This window comes from Micropterus salmoides, unplaced genomic scaffold, assembly GCF_014851395.1.
Source record: "Micropterus salmoides isolate LMB-PRFRI ecotype aquatic unplaced genomic scaffold, ASM1485139v1 Ms_hic_scaffold_1, whole genome shotgun sequence".
Taxonomy (NCBI): Eukaryota; Metazoa; Chordata; class Actinopteri; order Centrarchiformes; family Centrarchidae; genus Micropterus; species Micropterus salmoides.
Genome location: NW_024040040.1, coordinates 61153599 through 61178180, shown reverse-complemented (window position 1 = coordinate 61178180; position 24582 = coordinate 61153599). Strand labels below are relative to the sequence as shown.

The 24582-nt window shown below is 40.5% G+C and overlaps 1 protein-coding gene across 1 annotated transcript in view; it reads left to right on the top strand.

Annotated features, from left to right (window-relative positions):
• Positions 1-18758, top strand: part of meis1a (Meis homeobox 1 a) — a 62619-nt gene extending 43861 nt beyond the window's left edge. The window contains exons 11-14 of the mRNA XM_038734679.1: positions 10042-10100; positions 14263-14352; positions 15624-15733; positions 18621-18758. Of these exons, the coding sequence (XP_038590607.1) occupies positions 10042-10100; positions 14263-14352; positions 15624-15676 (202 nt within the window). The 3' untranslated portion in view covers positions 15677-15733; positions 18621-18758. The remainder of the gene's footprint in view (positions 1-10041; positions 10101-14262; positions 14353-15623; positions 15734-18620) is intronic.
• The last annotated feature ends 5824 nt before the right edge of the window (positions 18759-24582 follow it).

The following is a 24582-nucleotide window of genomic DNA, read 5'->3' as shown; positions in this document are numbered from 1 at the left end:
GCCATCCAACCCAAACATCACGCTGCGTCTGCTCCTTAGAGACTGAGTGCAGTTTTGGTCTGTTAACAAAGCAACAACTGAGGACATTGCAAAACAGTCCCATTAATAGCAATAGCAATCATTTTCGGTTGCTAACATGCAAAAACTCTTCACACAGTCAGTGAAACACAGACGACCACAGACGGTATAAAAGAAGTGGACGTAGCCACCATAACGTCACCCCGTTTTGACGCCTCAATTTTGGCATAAGTGACCATATTTGTATGATAGTGTGGCGGCGTTAGCTAGCTTGGTTAGCAAGGTGCATCTGTAATTCAAGTTAACTGTGCTAATAACTGGGATGCTAATTTTGTCTGTCGATAAAAACAGGCTTAAAACTAACAAACATACTTGCCAGTGTAACGGTAGCCAGCCAGGCTTTGCAGTGAGTAAACCTCGCTCTCCAATGCCTTAAGAGACGCACTAGTGACCGATGCTAGTGCCCATAAGTTTTAGCCTCCTCACTAGCACGTCTGCCTCCCGTACCCAAGGTCGCAAGTTCGAGTCTGGACTGTGAAGAACAACCTCAGGGATTATTACACCAGCATAACAGCCGACTCCTTAGTGTCTTTTAGTAGAACCGAACGGCGACCAAAATCTTCAAGTTAACGTTCATGAAGTAAAAACACACTGTCGAAGACGAAAACAGTGATAGATCCCAAAAACACGTTCACGGCTAGTTAAATGTACACAGAGCAGCGGATACAAGTCGCCTCTATCCTATCGATGTGTTAAGATAGCACCGCTCTGTATCCACCAAAGTATATTTTACCAGCTGAAAACGGCAGCTGCTGTTCTGAGAATGCCTAGCTGGGAGCGTTAGGGTGCGCTTTGGAAGTGCAGCGTTTTTTTCAAGACGCTTTGGTTGCTATGATACATAATATACGTAGAGGAGATGTGTTGCATGTAGGCTACCTAATTTTACTGAATGTAAAAATGTCACCACACAGTAGGGTAGGCCTACTTGCTCTGAATGAAGAGAAGGCTGAAACATGCAGAGCGAGGTGACAGACTTGCCTCACATGGGTTCGTGAGATTTTGCGGACGAGGAAATAACTTGGCGAGGAGGCACATCGTTTCGTTCAAAAACGGAAATGGCTCGGTGTGGTGTTTTGTCCCGCCCCTCCTGCACTGTGATTGGATGGCTGGGGAAAAGTGACAGTGACGAGTGCTGCGTTTTCCCCAAAGTTGAAAATTTTTCCACTATCGGCGACCAGAAAAAACACCCTGCGTGGAAAAGACGCTAAGCGCCTCTTCACACTGCTGGCTTTTTTATGATGTTGTAAAAACGCAGTGCTCCCATTGCAATCAATTCAAAAAAGCCTCAGGAAAAAACGCTTTGGTGGACACAGGCCCTAAAGCCTGCCCTGCTTTCTGGTCTCTGTTCCTCTAAATGGGACCATAATTTACTAAATGAACATCATGCTGTGTTGAAGAAGACTTGAAACTAGTGACTGAGACCATAAACTCATCAGGAAAGTGTTTACTGAGGGAATAAATCAGCTGAGAAGTAGAAACATTTTCTCAGACTTCTATACAATCACACTTCTTTCTGCAGCCAGTGGCTCTTCAGTATTGGCTTCACTTGAGCAGCTTACTAACAGCTTATTACACATTTTTACCTCTTTTGTCAGGCCGCTACCTCTAGTGATAGAAGAAGTGATAAAGAGCGATAAATTCCGTATAAGGAGGTGGTGAGTAACAGGGGCGTTTTTAGGATCTTGAAACATTCGGGGGCTTAGCCCAGCCCATAAAACTTCATATCTCCACATAATAATTGACCCCCCCACCAAGTTAAGTCTGAAAAGCAGTTAAGCAACACTAAACATCCTCTACTTATATGGCACAACAAAACTCTCAGCAACACGGTCTCATTTTCATGTTGCTAACTTGTCATGTGTCTAATTATAATAATATAACAACAAAACTGCAGCATGAACCGTTAAACACTTAATTTCCTGCATTCTGGTGTTTTTCTGCACTAATGTCTGCCTTTTCTGTATCAATTTATTATGGAAATTATTTACGTAAAGCAACACACAAAATTCAGGTGTCAGGCAGGTGGTTGAAACATTGTGAGCCGGTTTCACTGGTTGCTTTTAAATGACTTGAAGGCTGGCAATTCTGCCTTCAGATGTTTACTCATTTGATCGTCCTTGTTGCTGAATTGTGGTGAATATTTAAGAATATCTTGATATTTTATGACCTTGTAATTGATTATTGATTCCCATCTTAAATGTGCAATTGTACTACTGCCTGCCTTGGCTAAGAAAGAGTTTTTCTAGTTTAACAAAGGTTTAATAAAACAATTAAAATCTAAAACTGAATATAATGCAGAGAGTTTCTCCTGTAGATCAACTTAATATCATCACTGCTGAATCAACACACACGCAGACGTGACTGATTGAGGTAACCTCTTTAAATGTGCATGTGGCACCTTTTTACATCATCAATAATAAAATAAATCATTTTAATTCAGTTATAAACTCCTGGACTTTAATAGCTCCTGTGTTTCAGCAGATTTTCTGCTCATGTTCAAAGTTCTCTACATTCAGAATCTAACTCTCTGACATTTCCAGAATAAAGGATATTTTGAGAAGTCAAACAGGATAAATCATAATAAACTTTGCAATCAATCCGCAGTCCACCTGCATGCCGCTCCGTGTGGAAGGGATCCATACCACGGATTCTGCAACCCGTTGCAACACTACTATCCATGGCAGTGTGGGGATTTAATTCTTGCATGTTTTGTTGAGCAGGATCACGGCTCCTATGTGTCCACATGAGGAAAGGTCAAGATAGGCTATCAGAGTAAAAATGGACTGTCTATTGCATTAGACTAGGCAACTTGATGAGTTTATTTTTTTTAAGTAGCCAATTAAAATATTCCTGCAAATGCAGTGAAGAAGTTCAAGTTCTAAAATTCGTGATTTATTTTCATTCATAAAAATATCTCAAAACATCCCACCATTTATTAGCCTACTTATAAACGCCAACAGGGTTTATAAGCTGCAGCTTGGAAAAGATAACTGCGTCGCGCACAAAACCTCTGTGAGGACCAGTCCAATCAACACATGTATGGGCACACATAATTTAAAAACAAGACAGTAATTCAGCTGTCTGTCTTTCAATCTAGGTTTAGTTAGTCTGTGATAATGCAAGTTTCCCCTTCTGACTGAAGCAGAACCTCATTTGGTGACTTGACTAGATGAGACAAGGAGGTGGAACAGGAATCTAACTGAAAACACTTAGGGACGTAGGAGCGACTTTGAACCTGGGGGGGGATGCTGAAATCAGAGCACTTAAATGCTAATTTCTAATAACTTTTGAAAACAGAATTTACTTATTATTGTGTAAAAGAGGGTATTTGCAGTGACAGAAGATGGAGAACAGACTGGGGAGGGGAGATTATGAAGACTTGGGTGCACAGTCAGAGTATAATATAGGCTAACTAGAACAAAACCAACTACATAAACCATGGAACAGCTGCTGGTTAATGTAGCTCGCCACGGCACAAATGTATTCCGTTCTCTTAATGTTCCACTTGTCTGTGTCTCACTCGGCCCTGACTCTCCCTGTTCTGTGGTCACTTCATCTCACATCTAGGAAAGCAACAAATGTTTGTGAACACAGAACTTACTTCAATGCAAACTCTGATGACATGCTATACAGTCTGTCTGCTATCTGTCCATACAACTTCCAGGCTCATCCTCCTCAGTTACTTCTGCTCCTGCTCCTCTGTCCTCTTCCTCTTAAAATACTGCAGGATGCTCATCTCTGTGTGAACATTTTGACCACTGTTACTTTTAAATTGTTTATGGACATGTATTCACAAATGCAGGACTTTTTAAGGTCAAGGATGGTCAGACACGGGGGCAAAAAAGTGGCCCAGGAGTTTGTCCCTGGTCAGTCCACTCTCCAGACAAAGTATTTGTCGGGGCCCTGTGTCTTTAGAGAACTTTATTCCTGCATTCTTAAGAATTTTATGCAAGGAGAGTGTAGTGTAGATAACTTTATAAGCCAGTACATTTTCAAAACTAGAAACCCCTCTCTAACTCTTCTAAAGTAAAGTCATCACCTCAGCTGAGCCCTTGAGTATGGTAACTAAATAATCCATATCATCATCATGCTCACCATAAACTGGTGCATTGTGCTGTGCTGGTTCTGACTCTGTTTTGCTATAGACCTCGTCTCTGCTGTCTGTCTGTCTCATAGTCACCATGGCAGCGCTAGTAGGCCTATAGGTGCTGCTGGCCAGCTGCAGGTAGAGTACTCAAAATCTTTACTCAAGAAAAGTACAATTACTCCCATAAAAAGAAAAAAAATTACAAACCTATTCCATCTGCTGTTCAGCAGGTTAGAAACAGCTGTGCAGCTTTGCCTGCTGATTATCTGTAATTTAGCTATTTCTACAATTATTTTCCTTTTTAAATCTCCATGAAGGTGTTGATAAGATCACTTTAAAATATCACTTTTGCTGCCCAGACAACTATTGTTGCCTGTGCCTTTTATTATGGAGATGCAGCCAACCAAACCACTTGCTTTGCAGTAGCACAGGCTGCCAATAAAATCTGATTATTCCTAGAGCATCTAAATAATCTTTACAATGCAAAGAATTATTGTGGCAGTAACACGGAGCAGCTCGTTGTTGAAGCAGGTAAACCTGCATACAGAGGAAGCTGTGCGTCGTGCATAAAAACCCAACAGGACTGTTTTATCCACCATATTCTCTCTTGCTCTCTGTGCATCTCAAAAATAAATAACAGCTGGTAGCTGGTGAGTGAAAGATTAGTTTTACTGGTTTTATTAGTTTTTATGGACTCACCGTTGGACATCACAATAAAACAAATAGTCACCACTGCGTTTTAAAGAAAAGAAACAGGCTAATGTCCAAAGCGATGCTCTGTTCAACAACAGGACACTTTTAATATATCTCAAGCAATGCAGTGATCATCTGACATAGATCTTAGAGATTAAGACGCTTTTAATGCGCCGTTAATGGAAAGTGAAAGTATTTCACTTGCTGGCTTGTTAACAGGCTGCTTTCCAACAGGCCACTAGTGCCAGTGTGCGCTCACTAGATTTCAGTTGTATTAGTAGAACAATAAAGTCTTAAACGGAAAAGATAGTTGCCTGATTTTCTAAATGTTTGCATCTGCCCTGCTCTGTGACTGTGACAAGCGCCCGACCAGCGCTTTACTGCGGAACTGCGACACAGCCTGGATCACAGCTCATTTCGGGTTAATGAAGCAAAATGCAGATCACAGACTGGTTACGTTATGAAGGTATGAATGGAAAATGTAGCGAAATTAAGAGTATGCCTACATTAGATGTACCCACCCCTGCTGCAGACATCATCACTGCTGCCTTCAGCTAGAAGTAACAGCAGCACAAAAGAAAAGTCTGTAATATTGATGCACTTTGCTGCACCGGCCTCCAGCAACTGTGTGTGAGTGATTGACTGGTCACTTAGTAAACCGCCTCCTATATGCGCCAGGAAGGCAATGCGAAATAAAACTTTACATTAGGAAAGGAGGGGGGGCAAACATAGATTTTGAAATGAAATATGTAAAATGCCTCCTCTGCCTATCAGGTGATCAACCTCACCACAAATCCACACAGGTTAATTTCAGCGCACTGATAAAGCACAGCTTACAGCCGCTTCAGGTGGAGCAGAGAGGACACAGAGCTACAGCTGGTTCATCTTATTCTCCCGCTAATTTACAGGAGAATAAATAATAATAGTAATCTTGCTCGCTCACTCCCGCGCGCGTTACGTACTGGAGCCTGTCGGCCTCCGTGGTCGTTAGTCGGTCCCGCTGCCATACGAATATTTGGCTGTTGCCGTAGTAACGCCTCTGGAGTGCTGATTCTGCAGATTCAGGAGTAAACGAGTGGAGACGACGAAGCCTGTGAATATAGCAGGAAGGAGGCGGTTTGATCCGACTGCTGTTCACTGGTTTGTGCTGTCAGATCACAGACCGCAGACGTGTGTGTGTGTGTGTGTGCACAACTGTTGGTATGTAGGGGATTCATTTGGACTGTTACATAAATATTAGTCTTCAATTCATACATACCTCCTTCTCCTCACCGTGATTTTTAAAAAGTTCTCTCCTTGTCTCCTCTTCTCTCCTCACTTCACCTTGTCTCCTCTCCTTGTTTCCTCTCAGATTGCTTCCTTTTATTTTCTGTCATTATCCCCTCTACTCAACTTCTTTCTCTCCTTGTTTCCTCTCCTTTCTTCACCTTTTTTCTTTTCCTTTCTTCAACCTCTTTTCATCTTTCCCTGTTTTCTTCTATTGCTTCCTTTTATTTCCTCTCCTTACTTCTTTCCTCTCTTCACTGTGTTTCCTCTTCTTTCTTCCTCTCACATTGCTTCATTTTATTTTCTCTCCCTGACTCCTCTACTCACCTTCTTCATCTCCTTGTTTCCTCTCCTCACCTTGCTTCCTTGCCTTGCATTTTTACATTTTCTCTCCTTGGCTCCTCCCCTGTCCTGTTTCCTTTTATTACCTCTCATTGACTCCTCTCTTCACTGTGTTTCCTCTCCTTTCTCCTTGTTTCCTGTATGCTTGTCGACCGGTTTCCTTGTGTTGCAATGGGGAACAGAAAACAACATATTAGTCGTTTGGGAAAAAAACACTTATTTATGTCATTTTGAAGACATCAACTATTGACCTATTCTGTCTTTTCCATATGAGGACATGTTGTTCAACTGTGTTGGTTGATTTGTGACCAGGAGGGAGGGGTGTGTGTGTGTGTGTGGGTGTGTGTGTGTGTGTGTGTGTGTGTGTGGTGGAGGCAGTTGGTGTAAATGGTATTTTCATGGCAAACAGCTGGACTGGTTTATTTAAACCCACCCGTTGTGGAAGGGGTGAGAAGGTGGGGGAGGAGGGGAGTGCTGACCTGAGAATGACACCCGGGGTGGGCGGGGCTTAGCAACTGTTTTACAAGCAGTGGGTTGGTGTGTATTTGTGTGTGTGTTTGGTGATTGTGGTTGTGTAGCTGCTTTGTTTAAAACCTCAGCAGAGGTTTCTGACTTTACAGAGAGGAGCTACACCTCTCCACCTCAGGGGCGGGGCTGGAGGCGAGGGAGGAGCGGGTAGTTGAATAATAAATAAATTTATACTTTGAAAAGCTTTCTCAAAATGTTTTAACACTACTCTTTTATTGTACACATATGTAAATATAAATTTTATATTTATTCTTTTATTATTCTTTTTTTAATCATCTTGTGAGACTGTCCTACAGCATGTACTGTAGTCTTCCAGTAAAACGCGTTTTTAAATTGTTTCTTAGAAAATGCTTACAGAACGAGTAGCTCTGCCCTTATCTGTTATCTTGTACACTCTATTTTGTATTTTTAGGAGAGCACAAAGTAAAGTGATTAGATTATTTGAGTATTATCAGCTGTTCAGGGAGGAGGCTCCATCGATATCAGACCAGCTGATATCAAATATTTTACTGAAAGTGGTTTCTGCGCAGCTTCTGACAGCTTAGTGTAGCTTCCCCTAAAAATCCTTCCTCCTTTCTGTATCTAACCCTTCCTCCTTCTCCTCCCCTCTTCCTCCTCCCCCTGCTTGCCTTTTTTTACTCCCTGAAAAGGCCGTTGTGGCTTTTGTTTTCCTCAAAAGGAAACAGGGTCGTCCCCCCACTTTTCTTTCTTTCTTTTTTTTACCCCCTCTCCTCCCTATTTTCTGAATAAGTTGAAATGGAACCATCCCACCTGGGGGGGGGGGGGGGGGGGGGTTGGTTGTAGGGGGCATAAATCAAGTGGCGAACCACAGAGCTTTCACTCCGGGGCGAGTCAGGAGGAGTCGGCGGGCAGTTCAGAAGGCTTTAAGCTGAGGAAGACCAGAGCACTCCTCTGCAGAGGGGAGGCGGCTGGGGGAATATGGGGGAATAGGGGGTGGGGGGGTCACCGAAGGTGCTAGGTCATAGTTCACGCATACCAGGATAATGGCTTTCAAGAGTGTACTTAGAAGGGGACATGTATGAATGCACTGCTGAAGCCCGACGCCACCTCAGACTTCGCCCCCCGGCTTCAGTGCAGTTAACACTTTCTGTCACTGTATTAACCTGGTTAATACGCAGTGTATTAATCCTTGTATTAGCTGTGGGAAAATAATGTAAACACAATAATTGCTAAAGTAGCCTACTATAATCTGACTAATGTGCTGGTTGCCCTGTTGTGTACAACAATATATATTCATTGATTGGCAGTTGGCCAAGCTTCAGTAACACCACAGCAAAATAACAAACAGCTCAATTTAAATTGATTTAAATTGCAAATACATAAATCAGAATTTAACTAAGTAAGTTATTTTAGCTGTTAAACTGATCCATTAGCTAACCTGAACTAGGGCTGCAACTAATCATTATTTTTATAGTCAACTAATCTGTTTCAAATCTAAACTAATCTGTTATTTTCTCAATTGATTGATAAGTTGTCTATAAATAGTTAGTAAATGGTGGAAAATGTCAATCAGTGTTTCCAAAAGCCCAAGAGGACATCCTAAAATGTCTTGTTTTGTACACAACCCAAATATATTCAGTTTAATGTCATAGTTGAGTAAATCAAGCAGATTTTTTTTTAATTGCTCAAACCGAAAATAGTTGGAGTCATTTAATAGTCAACCAATCAAGTAATCGACTAATTGTTGCAGATCTAACCTGAACTTAACTTTTAATGGTAGCTACTAAACTGAGCTGTTAGCTAACCTGAACCAAACTGTTATAGCGACTATGACTTTTAGCATTAGCTTTTAGCAGAAATCTAAGTTTAAGCTGCTGATCCGAACCTCTGGCTAATGAAAAGTAAAAGATGTTAGCTACTACACTAAATTTAGTTTACTAAACCAAACAGTTTTAGCTGTTTAACAGAATTGTTCAGCAAACTGTTCTTGCTGCTAAACCTGACTTTTAGCTTAAGCTTTTAGTGGAAATCTAAGTTTAAGCTGCTGAAATGGGCCACTTGCTAATAAAAACCAAACAATTTGAGCTACTAAACTGAATTTAGCTTCCTGCAACCAAACAGTTTATGTTTAACAGAATTATTAAGCTGACCTGAACTAACTGTTTTAGCTGCTAAACCTGACTTTAGCTTTAAGTTTAAGCTGCTGAACCAAACCTCTGGCTAATGAAAACCAAAAGATTTGAGCTACTAAACTGATTTTAGCTTACTGAAACCAAACTGTTTTAGCTGTTTAACAGAATTGTTTAGCTAACATGAACTGAATTGTTTTAGCTGATAAACCTTTTAGCTTTAGTGGAAATCTAATGAAAACCAAAAAGGTTTAGCTACTAAACTGAATTTAATTTACTGAAACCAAACTGTAAGTTAACCTGAACCAAACTGCATGACCTGATGAACTGGACCAGTCAAACTAGTGTTCTATCTGCTAAATCAAACTGTTGGCTAATGGAATCAAACTGCTTTAGCTGCTAAACCAGTGGTTTTCTTTGCTTCTTGCTGTTAATCATTGTTTCCATATCAATTACTCCATTAACATGGAAATGTTTATTTGTTTGTATCACACACAGTTACTTTTTGATGCAACATTGGAAAATTTCTGTATTTCCATCCAATTGGTCCAAAACATTTGTCGTTTTCTTTCTAGTTTACAAAATTTCCGTGCCCCATAATGTATAATAATTACTTAGCAGTTTGTTGAAACATGAAGATTATTTTAAAAGTATGTGTAATGTAGCCTAATGTGGACCTTACAACATTATGTTAGCATTTACACTGATAGATGTGGACATTGTCGGTTTGAAGGCTCAGAAAATAAGAAAGAAAACATTACATATCAGAGAAACCTGAGAGATTCTGTGTGCAGTGAGATGTTTGATGTCCCACTGTGAATCAGAGCTTTGCCTCTGTGAGCAGCAAGGATGTTGAGGTTTCTCTGCAGCTCTACAGGATTCTCCACCTCATTTATTAACTGCCACTATGTGTCTCCTTCTCCTCCCTCCTTCTTCTTCCTCCTCTTCTTTTTGCAGGTTCATCAACGCGAGGCGGCGGATCGTTCAGCCCATGATCGACCAATCGAACCGAGCAGGCAGGTTTTAGTTCTTTATATTTACGCTTGGGTCCAGATATGCATCCAGTCAGGGCTCCAGCAAAAAGCTTAATTCTTATCAATCAATTTACAGGCTTTAAGCAAATATTCAAAGCATGATCAAATATTGTATCCTTCCCATAATTAGAATTGATAGACATTATTTTGTTTAGAACACATGCTTTGACCTTCTTTTCTACCTGTTAATGGTGATATTTTGAACACCCGGGGTCACATTCTCCCAATTTCCTCCCAATTTATGACAGATGTTCACAACTGTGTGTCCTGTTCATATCTACATTACATTTCCTGGCTCAGTACAGTACGTATTAGTCCTACAACTCTCTCTCTCTAATGCTTTCCGTCCAGACAAGGAACATATATGTGATGCACAAGCCCGGCAAGTATAGGTTAGAAAAGTGGCCCAAATCCAAAGTGGAAAAGATTCCATGTAACTTGTTCACACTGTTATAAACAAATCAGATCTGAGTCACTTTGGCCTGCAGTCTGAACGCAGCCACAGTAATGTATGATAATGGCGTGGGCAATGAATACACTTCCCTTTGTTCCAGGAAGGTCTGACTTTATTTGACAGTTGGTGTCGGAAAAGCAAATAAAATGCAGAAGAATTGAAACTCAAACATAGATACTGTGATCGTTGAAGCTTCTTGTTTTGATCAAGTAACAATTTTGGATAGAGCTATCACTATTGATAATGAAGAATTGAGACATAATTTCTTTAAAAAATTCATAATTATGGCATTGATTAGTGGGTCTGTTTATCCGTAGTGCCACGCCTCATTTGAGTGACAACCTTTGTTTTGATGTTACTTTAATGCAGTTACATACTTAGCCTCGTGCTTTCCTGTTGTCCATGAAGTCTGATAATTGAGTTCTGCGATGGACTGGCGACCTGTCCATGGTGTACCCCGCCTTTTGTCCAATGTCAGCTGGGATTGGCTCCAGCCCCCGCAACCCTGAACTCAGGATAAACTGTTGACGATGGATGGATGGATGGATGGATAATTGAGTTTACTGATAAGACAACAGGGAATGCAATAATTTTTTACATGTTGGAAAAGTAGTTTTAATTGTGAGTGAATGCCCTAATTATGTGCAAGTTTTGCTGACTTCATTGCGGTCCAAGAATCCGCTTCAGTAGCAGCCAGCTTTCGGCCTGTGATGGCTTTTATGTTGTGAAAGTCAACATGAGTCTGTCAGTCAGCCATGCAACATTTTAACCACTATTTCGGCCAAACCAAAATAAAATATACGACCATGATAAGTGTTAGAATCCTTCATTTGTTCTGGCATTTGCTTTTATAGCTAAAGGAGTTTTTGTAACCTGCCTAGCTGAAATATCATGCAGCTCTGTGTGACGTGTGAACTGTATATTGTTAAAAGCTGAGTCAAGAACATGTTGCATAATTGCAATGGATTATGATGTACTGGATGCCCCTGTAAGAGCGTATTGGAGTACATTTACATGCACATGAGGTTTGATTAAATCCAAACAAACAAACCCATTTATTCATATCCCTGTATGCAGGAATTTTACAGTATCTGGTTTCTGATCATTTGCGTGCATGGGTGCAAGTGTGTCCTCGACTGTCACTTTTCTACCAACTCAGAAGTTGAGGCTGAACTCACTTTATTTTCTGGGAGTCTGGACATTGTAACATCTGTCCTCTTTATTACCTTTGTCATCCCTTTCACTTTTATGTCAGCGTGTAGACTATTATTACATCATTTATCATAAATTTTGTTCTACTGACTAGCTACAATGTAATTTGATTTGGGGACACAAGTGTGAACATGACTGATATCAGAAACTGGATTGGGAGTTTACATGCCACAGTATTCGGGGTTTCTGTTGGCGTTCTCCAGCTGGCATATGCAGGGTTTATCCAAATTTCTGAATGCACAAAACTATACAGTGATACTCCAAAAACCTGATTATAACTGCAATACTAATGTGCATGTAAAGAGAGCAGGAAAAAAGCAGCATGGGCACTAAAAAGTGTCAGTGGTGAACCCCCCCCCACTTACTGTGTCTCTTTGCTCCTCAGTGTGTTAAAGCGCACAGAAAGGCTTAAACTCCAGGATTGAATGGCCTCTAAACCCCAGCAGGATTAGCTCCAGACAAAGACGCTAATCGCTTTGACTGACCACGCCATTGAACATTTTAACCTGGGATTAAAACAAATAGGAGCCCGGCTAAAGCAGGGCTAAAGTACCGCTAGCCTTTTGGCCCCTAAGCTTTGTTAGCATTAACCCCGGGGCTGACTTCCACACAAAAGCATCGGTACACTGCTGAATGACCGCGATGAGAAACTGTTAAAGACTTGAGTCCTGGGAATTTGACTATGTAGATTTAAAAACCCTCACTTCCCCTCAAGATGAACCCTTATCAAGCGGATTTCCCCACGAGGATGAAAACGTTTACTTTAAAGTCCCATATTTGATTAATGGTCGACCGTAATAGTTTCTGGACAACATTTGAGCTCAATGGCGCAAAGGAAGAAGAGATATCAGGCTGTCAGGACCTAAGAACAAATTTAGAATATCAGCAGCTTTTTGCTTCAACTCTCATCTTTCCTGTAATTCCAATCAGTTCTCCCTCTCAAGTCATCACACATGGATGCTTGGTGTCAGGTTTTAATGCACTTTAGCGTCATTGTTTACCACTTAAGGTAGGCCTAGTATAAATAACAGAATAGTCCGAATAAGGAGGAGGGATGGGTCAGACACCGGACTTTCATCCCGGAGTCTCATGTTTGTTTCCCGTGTGAACGGCATCATTGATGCTTTTTAGTAATGCTCTGAAAGTTACATAACTTACATAACTTAGTAGCATACTTATTTTAACCAAAACCATTCTTTTCTTAAACCTAACTGAAATGCAACGTTTCACAATAGAATAGAAAGCTTTTACTGTCATTGTACAAAATATACAACAAAATTAGAAGTACTACTCCGAAACGGTGCAAACCAAACAACAAGAAACAGTTAAGACAAACACAGAATGTTACATTTAGAAAGAATATTGCACGTAAGAAGATATTGCACTGAATGTAATAAATCATTTAAAATGATTTAAAAGAAATAAAAGATATTTTGCTTAGTAAGCTGTTGTTTACAGTGAATTGTAAAAGTCTCAGCACAAAATGTTATTAAAGTGTTAATTATTAAAATGAACATGATCTTAAGGCTGTTGGTCCGGCTGTTAATGCACCAATACTGGCTGCTAGTTTCATGTAACAATGGGCCGTTTCACACAACACATTCTCACTTCCAACTCCACACATACAGACTCGTTTTTGGATGTAAAGTTAGCAACAATAAATATTCAACATCTGGTTAGACTTTCAAAATAAAACTGCTAGTTAACGTTGACGAAACGTAACGTTGCTGATTTGGTGTTGAAAAACATCATGCTTTGGCCTAAAATAACGTTACTTGAGTAAGTTACGCAACAAATAAAACTTGTCAACTTTTTGTTTCATACGGGAAATAGACACTGGTCTCCTTCTTGAAAGTGTGGTTTCTGGCTCACCATCCACCCCAACCACCTCCTTACTTTACCGTTACATATTATACACCTACCTTTAGGGTTGAAAACAACGCTACAGTGCTTCCCTTAGTGTGTTGAACTATGACGCTAAGGCATTCCAGTGCATTACAAAGTGACGCCAAGCGGTCTTGACCATGCGTACATAAGTTTATTTATTTTGAAAGTCTTACGGGACTATAGGCCCCCTAGAGGCTGAGGCAACATCATACGACGTGTTGGAAAAACAGACAGACTGATGATTTAGATACTTTTAGAGTCAGGATATTAAATGTAGACGTTGTCCAAAAGGTTGGGGCTAAAGGGCGAGTCAAGGTGTCACCAGAATCCCCGTTGATCCTCTGGAGAGCAGGACTATCCAAGGTCGAGTAAATCTGGCCAGTAGTTGTTGAGTAGTTGATGGATGGTGATGACGCTTATGTCCTCAGGAAGTAGAGGCTGACCGCTTCATAAAGGAATAGCTGTGTGATAGACAGCAGCTGTCAAACCATCCTCCGCCTCACAGTGTGAATGTGAGAGTGATGTCATCACTGTGGGACAGCAGGAGGCAGTGAGATAATTAAAAAGCGTAATCTCCCCCCGTGTCCGCAGTGAGCCAGCCAGGACCGTACGGCCCAGATGGTCAGCCAATGGGAGGCTTCGTTATGGACGGACAGACACACATGGGAATCAGACCACCTGGTAAACACACACACACACACACACACACACACACACAGTATGTTGTTGTGGATGCAGTTCTTAATGGGTATATAAACATAAACATATTTAACTACTTAAGGGGCAAAAGATGTAAAGTTTGTCCTGCGGAAAGGTCATGTTGTCATGTGATTAAGAACAGGTTTATCCTTTTAGGACAACTCGTACTCAGTTTTTCAGACAAATTTTTTTCTAGTTTTTCAAATAATAGTGACTGGTAAAATGGAATTGGTTACTAGTAACTATTCAAATGTGCAAATAGTTACGAATTACTAAAACATAGTTTCTAGGAACCAATAAATAAGTACGAGTAGCTTTAAATAGTGACTGGTAAGTTTTTAGGAATAAATGTTCAAACGTTTTGCCATGCTAGATCATAGTGTGCGAGCACCTGACCTCATTACCTTCCCCAGAGCCACACCACTGAACACCATGTGGTGCTTTTTGATTTGAACTCCATCTTCTTCATTGTTTTCTGATAATTTCTGTCAAAATGCAATAAAATAAAAGGACAACAATGTACGCTGATTATGACCGTGGTTGCTGATAACATGTTTAGGCCTGTATTCCCAAGATGATGACCTATTGTCTCATCATCTGGAGATCATGTCGTCAGGATATAGAACAGCACTCTGGATACTTATTATTATTATTATTATTATTATTATATAGCTGATTGTTGCTCTTGAGACTTGATTACCTTGAAATCCAGTGGTGGAAAAGGTATTCAGATCCTCTTTTTTCAAGCAAAACTATCAATACCACACACTGTGAATAAGGATTTTCAACAAATTTTACTTTTACTTACTAAAGTAAAAGTACTCATAGTGCAGTAAATTGTTCCCTGTCAGTGTTTCTCTGTATTAATATGGCTGTTGCATTTTACTGCTGTAGAAGGGTTGAGCTCATTTTAACTCCTTTATATCCTGTTGGGTAGTTTAATCTGGAGCAATGCATCATGGTCTATAAGATTATCATGTTTGTAGCGTTGCTCTCTTCTAAGAGGGATTTAAAGAGTTTATTTAGCTGAAGAAAGGGGATGATTTACCCATAAGGGAACACTTTGTCCTGCAATTTATCTAAAGCTATCAAACAAAGTAGTGGAGTAAAGTCCAATATTTGCCTCTGAGATCAGGTGCAATAGAAGTTGTACTCGAGGATTGTACTTGAGAACACTTAGTTCCATTCCTGATGCATTAATGTGACTTAATGATACAGGTAATTCATGATTTAATTGTGTGTTCGTCCTGCAGCTCCTATGGGTGGTGTTGGGATGGGTGTGGAGGGACAGTGGCACTACATGTAGCACCACCAACACCCCCCCTGCCGCTAGAGGACCCGCTCAGTGTCCCAGGAAACCACCGTGAGTAACACAAGTCAGCGGTTTGTTTTGTATCTGATGTCTGTCTCTTCACAACAGTACAGTGGATGTGAACGTAGTTTGTGGTGCGCTCAGAGGATCTCTTTCCCCCGTTAGATGTGAACGGGTTTGGAGCTTCTTCCATAGAAACAGTTTGTTTAGAGCTTTGTGTGAAAATGTGTTTTTTCCTAAAATTAGGTGATGTGAACCTTTTTAACCATTTTTCCCCCCATTGTACTCTCTCCATTGACTGTGACATTGCTGATTTTCATTTTAGAAAGTGTCCATAAATTTAGAAAGCAAAACAATACCTTGCCCTATAAGCATCAAATTTAGGCGTTTTCTTTACTATCAAAAGCAATCCAGGTAATAGGTGCCTGTCTCAGTGGTAACAGCGTAGACAGGAAGTGCTGGCAGCAAATGCAAGGTGAATTTTCACCAAAATGTAAAGACATGTAAATTAAAAACAGCGGGGCTCAGGGTGTGGTCTGACTCACTGTCTCCATAGCATCATTTTTAGGGATGCACAATAATTATCGGCCAATATTGGGCATATTTTCATTATTGGAATTATATCGGGAAATTAAATTCTGGCTGGTAATTTAGCCAATAAGAATGAAACAATGCTTTAACGTTTAAAGTAGCTGCTGTTGTCGCACTCATAGTATCATATTTCTGCGGATAGAGCCACTTACTGAGAGATATAGTTTATTGTTTTGGTTTGCTTACTACTTTGAGATGTATGATTTGACATCTTATGTCAGTCCATTTGATTTAGTTTGAATTTTTATGGTCTTTATGTTTCTATGAAAGCCATACTTTATTTTTTTATATTAATGGGACAAAACATCAATTTTCGACCGCCAAGCGTTTTGATGGCGTTATTGCAGAGCGATGCAGACAACAACACACAAGTAGTCACAACAGTGCATGATACTCGACATAGAAGTATAAATTGGCCTTTAGTGGAAGAGCGCTGTAAAAAGACATCACGTAGAAAACATCTCTCTTATCAACGACTCCTCCCAGCTCCTCCTCGCTAATTAAAGCCATTTCCATCTGATTTAGAGGTCAATTAATCCCCTGAGATCCTCTCCATATTCTGTCTAACGAACTGATCATTAGCGAGAGACGCAGAACGCTCTCATCTTTTTTATTTGATTACACGGAGTCCAATTACTCCTTTAAGCAGTTTTCATTATTAGGCTGGAGTGAGGGGGGAACAGGGGAGATTAAGAGGATGTTAATGTGTAGAAGGGATGTGTAGAGGAGTTAGAGGTGGGGGGGGGGGGGGTGAGGAGGGGTTTCCCTAAACTGTGGTCAGTCAGACGGGAACATCACTCAGACCAAAGACAATTAAAGAGTCTTCAGAAGGAGCGTTAGTCTTTCTTCCCTCTGCCGTCACTGAGTGTATGGCTCTTGGGAAACAATACACCTGTCAGCTGGGATCGATGCAGCCATGCATGCAGCGTGCACACACACGTGCATGAGCAAATGACCACTCTACTGCCATTTGGCCTCTTTTTCCCATTTGCTTATTCTGGAAAAATGATTCTAAACTGGATCTAACTGGACTTAAATTCCAATCATTGACCCTCAAACAGGATCAAGCCAACATTTTAAAACGGTAAACGTTGGCTTTTTAAAATTTTATTTCAGTAGATTCGCCACGGTTAGCTGATTTATAACTTGCCCCACAAAAAAGAGGAGTAGTTTACAGAAGCTTTGTGGCACAAATTTGTATTTTGAATAAACTACGTAAGCTTATCAGGGCCTGAACTAGCTTGATAGGGGACAGTTAGAGAGGTGGATCTGAGAGTCGTTCCTTCCTTGTTTCAGTCATTTTTTTAAAGATATTTTTTTGGCTGTTTGCCTTTCTTTGGGATAGGATAGTCAGTCCCTCCAGGATTTCGTGGTCCTTTTTTGTGATTGTTGCAGCCTGAAATTCCTGATTTTGTGGCAGTTTTTTTTGTATGTAATTGTGAGATGTTGGTATCACACATGTCTGCTGCGTCTTCTAAACAAGGAAGTGAGTTTGCTGAAATATGATGTTTTGGGGGAAACGGCGATGAGGTCATTTGCAGAAAAGTTGCAGCGATTGGTCAAAGTTGAAAGTCGCGCTGAATTCAGGTTTAATTTTTAAGAATTTGTGTTAAGTTGTGATTGCAACATTGTGTAATCCTGGAGGGACTGGATAGAGAAACAGGAAATAAAGGAGATAGAGGGGACGACGTGCAGTAAAGGTCCACAGGCTCAGTAACTCTTTATTGGATGAAATGATGTCCAATCCTGAGACTAAAATGCCAGGGCAGCATTAATGGGATAGTACAGAGAAAACAGAAGGTGCTCAGAGAGATTAGTAGCGCTAGTTTTAGCGGTGGTTAGCTTGCCAGCTCAAGCAGAGCACCAGGGTGACCATATTTCGGTTTTACAAATAAAGAGGACAGGCAGAAGGCAGACGGACAGGAGGGTGCAGGGGGTGAAGGTTGTTCAAGTAATTGGTGGCACGGTGGCAATGTTAAACAAATAAAAAAATAGTTTAGCTTTACCTGAGAAACTCTCACCTTTAGCTGCAATTAAACATGTGTTTTGTGGAGCTTATGTTGGTATGTTTATTTGACACTGACATGTACGTACCAGCTTTCCAGGTCATGATCCAGATTTCCTGTCAGTCAGGTGTTGCTGTGGTGCTGAGAGTAATGATTGAGATGCAGACCCTGAACATTTTGGGCGATTTAGAAATCCCAGCCGGACGCATTTTTTAGGTCCCAACATGTCTGGGGGAAAAAGAGGTTCACCAACTAGCTACTACCTTTTTGCGTCAGACCCATCATCTTCATTCTTTTAAGTCTTCTTCTTGTTGACGTGTCACCTTCTGTTTTCTCTGCAGGACTCAGCAGGTCTGCAGACCTCCTTTGCAGGCGTGGAGCAGGACCCCACGCCTCCTCACCCATCCTTCCCTCAGCCCCACCCCTCCGGGCATCTACCTGGCCTGATGAGGAAAACACCCGACCGCCACCGGAGACGCTTTGTGACTTAAAAATCAGCTGAAGCACAAAAACAAAAGAGAGTGTGGGGACAGCTGAAGATCCTGCAGGGAACAATTACCAGCTGTGCGTCCTGGCTCGTCACACTCGAGGATTTTTCTGAATCAGGACACAAACGTCGATGTGGCGTTTCTGGATTTGATCGTCGGCAGCCCAGAATGTCGTCCAACAGATTTGAACCTTTTTGTTCCTCTCTGGACTACAACTATGGAAGCCTCAAGTGGACATTCTGGCACCAGCAGCGCATCCTTCCCCTCCTCTCCAGCAGTTCAACACATGGAGCTGATGTCTGTATTCTATTGTAAGGCATTCTTTTCAAAATGTCTACAAACCATTTTTTCAAGAGACTGACGCTCTGAAAAATGGGCGGCAGAGGTCACGTGACCGGGCGCTGTTTACTGTGGACTCTCAGAGGGTGAGAGACAAGTTGTTGCAAGCGCTCTGCTGCTGCCTTTTGAATAATATACTGGACTTATACTGTTTCACTTTTCACACCGTGTGTGTTCGGCTTTTTTCACAGACTTCTTTCTTCCCCCTGAGCCCCACAAACCTTTTTGAGTTTAAAATAAAAAACGTGAAGCAAATCTGATCTTCGGTTTGGAGAAAGTCTTTTATTATTGACACCTGGAGGTTTTGGCTCTTTGTGTTAAGATTTGCAGACACTGAACTGCAGTCAAACTCTACAGAAGGTAGTACTTGAGGTCATGTTACAGGTTCATAAACCTCACCTATGAATTCCCATTTTGGGAAACTTTCCACCACATATCAGGGGAAAATGTTTTTACTTTTTTGCTTGACTACATTTATTTGACAGCTGGAGTTAGTGGTTCCTTTGGAGATTTAAGATTTTACATTTAAAATACGAGATGAGCTCATAATATATCCAATATCATCTTATTTTACAGGTTACTTTACTTCCTGGAAATGTTAATGTAAATTCCCAAATTATGGTATAGAACTTTTAATTATTACAACATCTCCATGTAATAGTTATGTTATAACAAACCCTAAAACCATATATAAGGGACATGGAGAAGGTTTATTGCCTGTACTGTTGGTAAACGCTTGCTCATTATAGTATGTTTGTTTAAGAATGGTCTTAATATGCAAACATGCTGTTCAACATATACAAAGTTTAAGTCACTGCATCTACTCCTTACTCCTTTTCTACTTCTTTTGTCATCTATTTGAAGGTTTGCGACTTACTACTAAAGGAAAAAGCCCTCGCGGAGATCTTTGAATTCTGTTCAAGAATTATTCTCCATGGTTGACTTAAAATTTTTCAACTTATTAAATACTTAACGTATCTTCCTTTTCCACATATCACAGTGGTTAATAAACTGTTTCACTCCTCCTCTTTCATTCAAACACAAAAACAACAAGCTGTCGTCCTTCCTTTAATTAAGCTTATAAGTGTTATTTCAAACAATAAAAATCACCTTGCTTGTCCATAACAATAAAACAGTAATAATAATCAAGTATTATGGCTTCAACACAATTAACTGAAGCCAAGATACAGTAATTATACTCAGATGCAAACATTTGCATTAATCTTTGAGTTCATGTCTAGTTCATGATTGTGTATGAAGTTGTATCTTTGTAGTTTGCAGTACATGTTTTATAAGGTCTAATATGGGTCAGAGGTTACCACACTCCCTAAGCGCTACTCCAAGACGACAGCAGGACGGACACGTGCACACACTTTGAAGGCGTTGCACGGTCCTACATCTCAGGCAGCACTAACTTCAGCTTCAGCAACCCGGTCAATTTCTAAAAACACTTTCTCCATGCCTTACCTAATGTACCAAAGTGAAAAGTCCTCAAGCTTTACCCATCATTCTGTCTTTTCTTTATCCTCTTCTATTCTTTTCATTCTAATCTGAAAAACCAAACCTCTACTCTTCCTCACATTACTTCAGTACTTTGGATACTTAAGTATTTTTTGCTGCTCAGACTCGTTTCCTTTTGTTAAATTTGACTTCTTATTGAGTGTATTTTTCCACGGTGGTGTCGCTACCTTTCAATTAAAGCATTTCCTCCATGGTCAGAGAGGGGTGGAAAAACTAACTTTTTAAATTCGAAGAATATCAGTGCTGTTTATTTTGCAGTCTGCAAATAAATCTGAACTATGACATTTTTTTCAGCCTCTTAGCCACCATTTCATCTATTTTCCATTCCTGAATGCCAACTCGACTCAACTCGGATCAAATCAAGACGCTGGAGGAGCTGAACTGAGAGGAAAACTAAAAATTGCAGCTTTAATTTCATGTGTAATATTCGAGAATCACTCTGGTTTTTAAAGAGGAAAGACTGCAACACATCCGCTTGGCCTTTTCTGGCACTCGACCGCGCTGAGCCCAGTTTGGTTTAAATAAATCTCACAGCAAAGTCGTCTCTTTGCACAGTGCACATGCAGACCTGGGAGATGTTTTCCAGCCTTCAGAGCAGCACACTCTGACACAGTCTGGAATCTGAGGTGATTTACGTAAATCGTCTCCAAACTCTTAAATGGAGAGATTAGTTCCCCCTCACGCTCCAGTTGGCCCCCTCAATGGATGTGCTCTCCCAGTCCGCCGGGAGTTTCCTAGATACACCTCATTTCAAAGCTGGAGGCCCCAAAAAAGATCATTTATCTTCCTCTTAAAATCAATTAGTAATTGGAAGTAGGGAGACGAGGATATTCTGACTCTGTGTTTTGTTTGTTTGTTAGAACTGTTTTTTATCCTTGTGACATTTTTTAAACCAACTGGAGATTATTTTTTGAAGCAGAAAAACACCAGAGCTTAAAGCAAACATGCGTCCTCGGGGTGCTGCTCTTCCTCCCTCTGAGCTGACTGACAGGCGGCAGCTTCAGCTCCCATGTTTGACTGCCCTCTTTAGGGGATTGTGGAAACTGCCTTCATCTCCTGTATTTATTTTTTTTCCCAGCTTTTTTTAATGTGTGTGATCAGCTTCAAGTCGGCGGGTGATTGAGTACCCGTCACAGAATCAAACGTGTGCTCACTTGAAAATGCAAAAAAGATTTTTTTTAAAACGGCATGTTGTGTCACAGATGAGTCTCTGAAGGCTGCGGCTGGTGCGACAACAAAATAAACAGCAAAATTATGTTTGAGGAAGATTTTTAAATGACTGTTTGGAGATTTAATTTCCCACAGATCACGCAGGCAGTTACATTACTTATCTAAAGAGACACATTTATTACGATTATTACCACTTTTTATCAAAAACACACTAAAATAGATGTGTGTGAAAAGAATGTTTCTATTGGTGTCTTTCTAGTGGGGTCAAAGGTCATGTCATTCTAACAGAAGTTAGTACAAATGACTACCGGTTTTATGAATGTCTGTCTGAAATCTATGTGCAAACATTTGTTGTATGTAGAGTAATGTGTGCTTTCTGTGTGTAACAGTAACACAATGCAATATCTGAAAAAAAATCTACATGTTGTTTTAGCTGGTGACGCTCGAATTAAAATAACCTGTTTCACTTTTAACTGAAAGTTTAGATTCAGAGATTAGAGCGAATAATAACTTCCTCTTCTGCTACTGATTATGATAACCTTCCTCATCCATCACAGCTACCTATGACTGATATAAAGGTAAGTCAACATGTGCACCTGGTTTCTGTTCACGGTTGTGATTATTTCTCTTTTCTGATCAACATGATAAACATTTGTTCTACAAAGTTCTTACAGAAGTACAGTACAACTTGTATTTGATTGCCTTAATTAGATTTTTCTTTCTGTTATCGTAAGTGAATAATTGGTTTGGCTTCAGTTTGGATCAGCTGTGTTAGTGTTGACAACAAAATGCAGCAGTAGAAAGAGGAAAACCAAAATTTTCTGATATTGTTGCTGGAAATCACATCAGTTTATATTCGTATTAGACCCAGCTTACATCCTACAATTGATACACAAAAAGAACAGCAGCTCACAACTGTGCTCCGTTGTTGATATGCACGTGCACTGTTGAAGCTCTGCCTCTGTGGATGTTTTAGTTTGTCCAGTTAGTTCTGTTCTGTTAGTCATTTAACTGTCATTTTGCATCTTTAAACATTTTACATCTCATTTTGGCGTTAAATGTCTTTTTAGTTGTTCAATGTCTATTTTTTGGACATTTCATGTCTCTTTTTAGTAGTTTGTTAAGTCTCTTTAAAGTAATTTAATCTTTCTTTTTATTTGATAAATGTCTCTTAAGTCATTTAACATCTCTTTTTAGACATTTAATGTTTATTTTTATTGATTTAGCATCTCTTATTAGTCATTTACCATGTTTTTCTTCTCTGTCTGGTCCAGGGTGCCTGTGCCTGAACCTTGTAGGTCTAACCATCCATGATAATAAAAAGCCATCTACCTTCAGGAACCAACCACCTGCCTGCCCCCGATGGCCACCCTTCTTGCCCCACCACTGAATTTTACCACCAACTTCTTGGGGAAACCCTGATGTTTCATGTTAAGTTGGTTTGTGTGATCTTGATATATAAAGGTGAGTCAGCGTCTGTATTTATCACTCTGGTATACGTGTACGTAATCCTCTGTCTGCTCTCAGCAGGAAAGAATGCAGCAGATATGATGCTGATAAATTGGTCCTGAGGGGGGGCTTGTGCCCAGGGGATGACCCTCGCAGAGGTAACAAGGTTTATCTAAACAAACCGACTCCTAATTTGGACTTGAGTAACGAAGGTTAGGCCGAGCAGAGCCAAATTCCATGGAGACATTATTCTGCCTCCTCCAGGTCTGGGCCTGTGACCTGCTGGTCCATCAATACTCAGTTTAAAAACAACAGCCGTCATGAGCTCACTCGCCTCCTCCTGAAACCATCTCTGTTCTCCGTCTACATCTGTGGGATCCAGGCGCACTGAACACAAAGGTGGATAATTTATTGCTTTTAATTAAATGCTTGCTTCAGGACGGATTAAATGTGTGTCTCCATGTGCGGGGCAAAAGGGGAAGGTGTTCAGTGTCGGACAGAGGATCCAGAAACTCGGGGACGGGAGGATCATGGTTACCTTGACAGAGGAAGTGGAGGAGATGGGGTGGGGGAGGCAAGGGAGGAGGCACGTGGGGGGCAGGTCAGTTTACCCCAACGGGTCTCAAGTCATCAAGACAGGAAGTCAACCTCATTTATGAAAAACAATTGTCATCTGTTCACCTGAAAATGCAGGTAATTTAAAGACCATAAGACGTCCATGTTTTATTATTGGTACTATAAGGGGTTTTGTATTTCTTTACCCCTTTCTGTGTAGCTAATTTCCAAATTATCATAAAACTATAACATGGTAAACTGTTTAAAACAATACAAAAATGTATTAAATTACATAATAAAATTTAACACTTGCACAATATTATCTAATCTAAAGAAATTTTAAAATTTAAATCTACAATCCTAGGACAGCCGAGCAAACTGTGAAATCCAGAGCACCTACTACATGGACCTTGTTTAATCAAAACATACCTACAAACACAAGTGGAAAACATGATATAAAGAACCGCCTTAAGGTGTTTGACTTTTGAAATGTGTTTTAAGCAGTTTTGGAACAGCACAACTTACAGACATCCATCTCACCAACGATCCCTTGTGTGTTTTTCTGGTTGAAGGTCTCCGGTCAGATTCATTTCTCCTGCTCAGAGGAAGCACTAATGACTCGCAGTGACATGTAATCTGTAGCGGGGGGTATTAATCAGGTAAATGAGAGCGAGAGCGTTCGCCTGCAGGTCACTCATTTACCATCACATTCACTGCAATTAGCTTAGCTCGTTAGCGAGGGGGCGGGGCCTAAACAGGCTATTTGTCAACAAACACGACA